The sequence below is a fragment of the Sesamum indicum genome, linkage group LG6 (genome assembly GCF_000512975.1).
Source record: "Sesamum indicum cultivar Zhongzhi No. 13 linkage group LG6, S_indicum_v1.0, whole genome shotgun sequence".
NCBI lineage: Eukaryota > Viridiplantae > Streptophyta > Magnoliopsida > Lamiales > Pedaliaceae > Sesamum > Sesamum indicum.
Window position 1 is genome coordinate 23,226,399 of NC_026150.1, and position 7,675 is coordinate 23,234,073.

The following is a 7,675-nucleotide window of genomic DNA, read 5'->3' on the forward strand; positions in this document are numbered from 1 at the left end:
ATAATTTTGTGGATTTGTTGGAAGATTTTGCACTCATTATTTTTATCCCCCAGCATGAACACACCAAAATGAGAATAAAACACCAAGAAAACCATGACTAATAAAGGAGGGAAGAGCATCAACCTTTCACTCCCACGCCACATGGCCGTGTCAAGCCACGACCATATCTCTCCGGTTGCGCAATACGCCTGTGTTTGCACATGTTAAGACTGTGTTGTGCAATACGGTTGCGCAACACGCCTGTGTTTCCAAATTTTTTGAAGAAATCGAAATTATTATTGCTAAAATTAACAACAGAGTTCCACATCCAAGCATATGTTTTGATAATCACAATTTAGTAGAGTTACTCGAATCTGGAACTTCAATGAAATCGAAATAGTTCCCTTCATTGGTATACTACTACATTAGGATGAAAATCGAATCGGGTTCAAATATTTCTTATCGATTCTTGGATTGGGATTTATATTTTATTACACTGTTTATATCATTTAACATATTCAGTTATCTAATTTATGTAGAGAAAATTTAATACGTGTGGTGTACATATAATGGAATAAAATATATAATAGAACTTGAAATAGAAAACTCGACCGAATACTCAGGTTGAAACTAAAGCTATATTTTTTCATTGAATGGTAACTTAAAGACAGTAGCATTCCGATCCAATATTTATACATCTTCAGGTTTCAACATAGTATTACTCCAAGCTACAGCAAAACTTTCCTTGTTTGTTCATCCAACTTGAATCCAGCCATCTCAGCCTCGCGGCAGATTTCCTTGCACCTGGCTAATCTCCCAGAAGCCATATAAATTCCAATTACTTCCCTGTAAATATCATAAGTTGCAGTAAAACCAGATTCCTTGAGCTTAGAATAATATCTGGAAGTCCTGGAAAGATCATTCAGAGCAACAAAAAGCTTTATAAGCACACGATAAGCTGGGAGATCAAGCGGACAATTTGAAGCCTCCATTTCCCAGACGACAGCCATTGCATCCCTATATCTATTCTCCAAATACCAACTATGTATTATAGTGGTGTACATGACTACACTGGGAGCTCCGCCTGACTTTTTGAACCAATCATATAATGCCTCCACAATGTCAAACTTCTCCAGTTTTATGCAGACTTTCATGATAGCAGTGCAATCCTGCTGACTCAGTTTAAGATCCTCTCTCTTTGCAAGCTCCTCCAACAATGGCAATACATGCTTTCTTTTATCAGGATTCTTCCCTAGTTCTAGAATTAGTTTAGCGTACAAGTTAGAGTCCAACATTCTTTTACCTTCTGTGGCAGCTGCAACAAGCCTCCGGGCAAGTCTCAATTTCCCTCCTTTAATGAAACCCTTTACCATGGCCTCATAGACGCTACGACTTGCCAAGTTGATGAATTTATCCAAATCGAAAGGCATTTTCAACTCGTGCGCCCTGGCTAAGACCTCGACAGTGGAGGCAAGGATACGATCATCTGGGAACAAGTGAGGCTGGCTCTGAACCCAACAAAACACATGTAAGGCTCGGTTCGGAAGGCCCATGTGGCCCAACTCCCGGACTGTCAGCGACAAGGACCCTTTTCGGAGAAACCTAGCCCACTGGTTGAGAACTGTGGACACATCATCCTCAGGAGGAAGGCTTCTGATATCCCTGGCTAAGCTAATCAAGAAAGCCGGATTTTTGTACATCTGATTGGATATGGGCTGCCTCGCAGAACGAGCATGACTAGTCCTGATTAGATTCTTTGGCACGGGAAGTCCCAAAGGTCGAATCTTGTGAGGAAGCGGGAGTGGGAGAGGCCTTTCCCGATTTATCTTTCCTGGCTTTTGAGGAATCCTTCCCTGGAAAAGGGATGAAATAGTTTCAATCTCATCCGACTCCCAAACTACATTTCCATCATAACTTCCACTAGCATCAATTTCATCATAATCGGACTCAAGGTCAGCTGATTCAGAATCCGGCTGCAGCTCTTCACATGGAATCTGTTCCTCGTCGTCGCGATGAAGCACAGGATGGAAGTCAGGTGGAGCCTCAGTCCGTCGACGATGACGAAGGTTCTTGGGAAGCTGCAGTTTTCTATGGTAAGGTTTCTTGCTGTCAGAGCGTGAGGCAAACACTACACCTCGCGAAAATCTAGTAATGCTACCGCAGTTAGAAACTGGATATGAAAACAAACAGCAGAGTAAGCTCTCCATCCATCAAAATCAAACAACCAGCGAGGTCCTAATCAAATCAACCTGACAACTTCAACAGACATTTCATCAAACACCAGGTGGTTGTTACCAAGAACGCTAGAATTCCCAATCTCTTACTCATCCTCTCCATCCCATGAATTCTCCTTCACCATCTCCCTCCACCCGCCGTCCAAAACCACCCCGGCCGCCGCGACAACAAAACCAAATCCCTTCCTCCCTTATCTCCGGCCGATGAAATCTTCTTCCACGGCCACTTGCCACCACCTCCCCCCTCCGCCACAAACTCACTAGATAACTCTGTAAAACAGAAATCAATTATTATATTTAAGTTTGTTTATTTGTCCACTTGAATAAATATATAAAAAAAACAAACATATCTTTTATCTAATAAATAAAAAAATTACAAAACTAACAAAAACAAGTTGGTAAAAATTAAAAATATAAAATACAAAAATAATAAAAATTTGGACTCAAATTCTAATCATGGGCTTATAACTTATAATTAAAAAATATATATCAAAATAGGCATTGGACTCAAATTCTAATCATGGGCTAATAGCCCTTTGTCTTGGGCCAAGCCCTGTCGGCCTCATGGGCTTGATATGGTTTGGAAACGTCGCTCGTATGAATGTATATATAATTTTTTTCCAAAAAATAAAAATTTAAAAGTATAATAATTTTGAATAATCCAAGCGGAAAATGAAACGTGGAAGCGTTTTCTAAGTACTGAGAGGAGAAGTACGAGATAAGTTTTGGACAAGATAAAATGGTGATGTGACATGGGTTTTCAATTATTAAGGATTTGGAATTTCAATAACAATTTGGAGCTAATTAAAATTTTTCCAATGATTTCAATATATTAGTCTTTGAGTTAATGATTTAATTAGTGAAATTCTCAGTATTTGCAATCACCATTTTTATTTTTTGTTTGTGAATCTGTTTAGGGATAATTAACACTCACACCCTCTTTTTTTTTTTGTTTGGCTCAGGTGATTTGTATAATTATACAAAGAACATAAATGATTTATATAAATAGATCATAAATCAAAAAGATAAACGTAATTATCCCATTTATTTATAGACATTTGTCCCAGCATTATTCACTTTTTTTAAGGTAAATTATATTTTGTCATTCGAATTATGCCCATTTTTATATTTTGGCATCTAAATATTTTTTTTATATCAACTTGTCATCTCAACTTTATAAAATTTGTACTTTTACCATATATGATCATGTTTTTGCTGAAAATGCATCAAATGCGTGCATATGTGAAAGTATCACATTACATAACCCTTAAATATCACATGTACGCACTGCATGTAATATTTTTTTGATAAAAAACTTGGTGATAAAAATGTGCAAAATTTTAGATACCAAAATATAAAAAAGATTATAATTTGAATAACAAAATGTAATTAGTCTTTTTTTTTTTTTTTTGTTTGGTTCTACGCCACTTTAATGGTGGTGCAATTTTTTTCAATAATTCAATTATGTTTTCATTATAATTTTTTTTATTATCATTAATTACAACCACCCTCCTTTTAAAATTAAGGAATTTTTTAACGCCCCCATTTTTTTGAAATTACACCCAAGTATCTTAAAATTATATAAGTAAAAATTATTTATTTATTTTATAGCTTTAGAATTTGTTAAACCTACAGTTTTCTTTTCTTTCTTTTTTATTAATTAACATTTGATTTTGAATTTAGGTTGAATATGGAAGATCTCCTAAGTCTATTATCAAGTCCAAACTCTTCTAATTGTCCAACAAGACAAGCTCGGAAAAGTTTTGTTTATAGCCCTTCCATGTTTGTCAAGAAAGTTATTTAAAGGATGCACTCTACAAAGCAAATATAATAGTAAAAATTTGGCGTATGAAAGATGTGTTTATAAATATCATTTAATTGTATATTTTCACGTAAACGAATAATATAAATTTTATCACAAAATTTTCGTAAGTACATACATATTTGGATTTGAATTGCGGTCAGTTTATGTAGAACCTGATAGTACACGCAAATTCAAGATCTTTTAAGATTTAAAAATTATAATTAAGGGTATTTTGATCATTTCAAGTGCCCATAAGAAGTCCCCGCATCAAGATAGTGATAATAATGTGTTTTCGACATAACCAAGAAATGTTGCTAAAAGAAGTTGCTAAAAAAGTGCAATATGTATTAGACTTAATTAAACTTAAACCCCCATTAAAAATACAAAATTATATTTTGGCCCCAAAAATATTCAAAATTATACTTACACCATTTTCAAAAAATCCATTTACACCTAACCCCTTTCATTAAGATTTGGATGCAAAAAATGTTGACGTCAACAAAAACAGTTACACAAAATTTTCAATTTTGTCCCCATCTACATTTTTATGTATATTTTTGTCCCATCCAAGCATAAATGTAAAATATATAAATGGAATAAGGATAGCCATATTACATTTTTCTCTATCAGTACAAATTTATTACATTTTTCCCGTTATAGTATGTTTTTGACATAATCAGGAAATGTTGCTAACAAAAGAAGTGCAATATATATATATATAGATATATATATATATATAGATATATAGATATATATTAATAACAAAGCTCCTCATAGACATCTCTTTTATGTAATACAACACACACACACACACACACAAACACATTTTTATGCTGCATCAAGAGCACTGAAGAAATTGATAACAGACACTGTAGATATTACAATGCAGAGTACTAGTACATATATATATATATATATATATATATATTTAAGCTACATGTATGCCTTTCTCAGCCACCTTAGCCCTGAAAGTTTGGGAATTGTAATCCGAAGAAGTCCGTCCCTGCACCCAGAACAACCGCAACTATCAGCTTAGGATGCTTCACAAGGAAATGGCAAATTCATAATAGAGAAACCACGCAGATCGCCCTACAGAAACACGTAACCCTCATATTCTACTTGTTATCTACTTAACAGATATGAAAACATATTCGTTTCTATGTATTTTCAGTTGAACATGTTATCATAACTTCTCACCTCGGTTCTTTGAAATATGCAAGATTCTGAGTTTTCCTAATGTGATGCTTCAATAGACAAACAAGATGATACTCGCTCCATCGGCGTATTACATCAACACACTAAACACTAATAATAGCGACTCCTCGTCAATGACAAGCATTCATATGAAAATCATGATGTAAAGCTGAAACGTACTGAATTTCTGCTGAAACAAGCTCCTTGTTTGCGTTAGTGGGAAGCGGCCATACAATTCGATATGGACCCTGTAAAATTTCCCTTCTGAGGTAACACGGTGTTGTTTTTGAAGATGCCACTGCGCAAGACCAGTTTGGACGATTCCCGGTTACAATCACACTGTCAGAGATGAGGTATATCATTAGGCATAAGATCAAATCAGATTACAAGTGTCGTTTTACAAATGCAAGCTGTGCGCGGATACAATCCAACATTGGGTTCTTTTTTCATTTACTGAATAGGAGTAAGAAAAGATCTCTATAGATCAGACCTGAACTAAATTCTACGAAGTGAAAATGTAAATGTGGATGGCAGTTGTAAAGATGCTAACTTACTTTTGGTCGTCGACCTCCACCTTTATGTTGTCAATACTGACACCGGGAATTTCCAACGTAACAACATAATTGAGTCCAGATTCTAAAACATCCATTTTTGGCGACCACTCAGATCCTGCGAAAATGAGGCAAAATGGTATAGAATCAATGATAAAAACAAGAACATGCACATTAAAGATAACAGATTGAAGTAAGAAATGCTGATGGTCGGCCTGAGAAGTCAATATACAAACAAGGTTAATAGCATGTCGTTACAGGTTTTAAGAGAGATAAGTCTCTCAAAATGATGCAATACTTCAATAGAGAGCACGAAAGTCAGACAACTCACTTTACTTACCCTTCGATGCAAAATTATTTGTTTTCTCCTCAGAGTGGAACTCGGGCTGCCCATGTTTTCCATTTGGCCGTGCAAATCTGGGAGCATCTGCAGTCTGGATTCCTTTTACGCTTGGAATATCAGGTTGTAACTGAGCAGGTCTGGAAAATGCGGGTGTTCCAAGAGCATTAGGCCCTTTGTTTCCATGATCAGTGGTCTTGAAAGGTGTCCTAGGTTGTGTATAGTTTCCCTGTGCAAGGACAAAAAATACAGTGTTACTACACCACCAGATCATAAAACATGGAATTATTGTTGACATCTTTTACACCTGCTCGCTTGAAGCCTGTCTCATGTGGGGACCATGAGCGCTGGACCCTTGCCGAGCAAAATATGTTCTGTTGTCACGCCTCCCCATGACAGTGTTCAGACTATTGCTGCAGCTCTAGAGATGGTTATGCAAGTGAAAAAGTCAAGAGCGTGCACAAAAATATATTTGATATAACAAAATGCATAAAGAAGAGAAGCACAGATGACATCAGAAAGTTATATTGCTTGCTAAGAAGCAGTTAAACTATAACTTATCCAAATAGTGGAGATTCAAGAACACAGAAAATGGAGATGAACTTTGCTGCTTTGGTCATTCGTGGTTTCCCAAGACAGGTGGGGGACTGTATTAAATAAAGCAAACTTACTTGGTGACTACCTCCGTTGTGGTGCCACTATGAAGTTTCTTACAAACATTATGCATCACTTCATTGGAAGTGGTCAAAAGTTACATAACTGAAAAGACATTGCATCCACGAATATTCATTTGAGCATTCAACTTGTAAAGTTCGTCAAGCCAAAAATTTTGAACTTTTTGCTTGGCAACAACTTCATGTTAAAATTCTGGAGAAGTGACGATGACGATTCTTTTGAGTCTTTGCGATATGCATCTTCGACTAGGATTATAACTAATCCATGTACATATCCATATATAATCAGTTCTAATTTTCTTGCAGATTTCAACCACTAGGCTGAATTGAAGAATTTTGTCTAGATGTGTTAGCTTGTAGTTGGTGCAGAGTGTATGAAATTCATTAAGCAGACACCATTTCGTTACTATTGAATGCCGTAAGCTATTAATTCAGGGCCTTGTAACGGCTAAGCTCGACATCATTCCCCAAGAGCTGAATAAAGCTACTCCTTAATTCCATATTATTGATTGTTATTGTATTGATTGAATCGTAACCTTAAAGGTCCTGTAATTTTCAACTGTGTGTACTCCATTAAAAAACATTCCCACAGTCTAGAAGTTCTTTATCTGAACTACACATGCAAAACTTCATCCTATGATCAAAAGAAGAAGCAAAACCATCAATGCACAAAAATTAATTCACAGGGGAAAATACAAAAGTAGGAATCACAAAAGAGTGGCAGATATCTTGTTCAGATCACAAAGCAAGAGTCAGCGAAAACTTATCATGTTTTTAGACAACTCTTTGAAAACTTCTACGTTTAGACAAGTGTTTGTGAAAACTTTCAATTTTAGAGGAGTGCTTATTGCAGTAAAGTTGAAAATTATAGTAGAATCAAAGAAATATATAAAATCTAA

At 35.7% G+C, this 7,675-nt stretch overlaps 2 protein-coding genes across 2 annotated transcripts in view; both read right to left on the minus strand.

Moving 5' to 3' along the window:
- On the minus strand, positions 604-2,472 carry LOC105165594 (pentatricopeptide repeat-containing protein At2g01860). The gene has a single exon (XM_011084658.2). The coding sequence runs from the start codon at positions 2,184-2,186 to the stop codon at positions 708-710; it is 1,479 nt and encodes a 492-aa protein (XP_011082960.1). The 5' UTR covers positions 2,187-2,472; the 3' UTR covers positions 604-707.
- Positions 4,843-7,675, minus strand: part of LOC105165595 — a 4,187-nt gene continuing 1,354 nt past the window's right edge. The window contains exons 2-6 of the mRNA XM_011084659.2: positions 6,410-6,523; positions 6,103-6,331; positions 5,766-5,880; positions 5,392-5,550; positions 4,843-5,020 (exon numbers count right to left, since the gene is read on the minus strand). Of these exons, the coding sequence (XP_011082961.1) occupies positions 4,951-5,020; positions 5,392-5,550; positions 5,766-5,880; positions 6,103-6,331; positions 6,410-6,523 (687 nt within the window). The 3' untranslated portion in view covers positions 4,843-4,950. The remainder of the gene's footprint in view (positions 5,021-5,391; positions 5,551-5,765; positions 5,881-6,102; positions 6,332-6,409; positions 6,524-7,675) is intronic.

Coding starts and splice junctions, on each gene's coding strand:
- LOC105165594 (XM_011084658.2), bottom strand. CDS start 2,186: ATGGAGAGCTTACTCTGCTGTTTGTTTTCATATCCAGTTTCTAACTGC.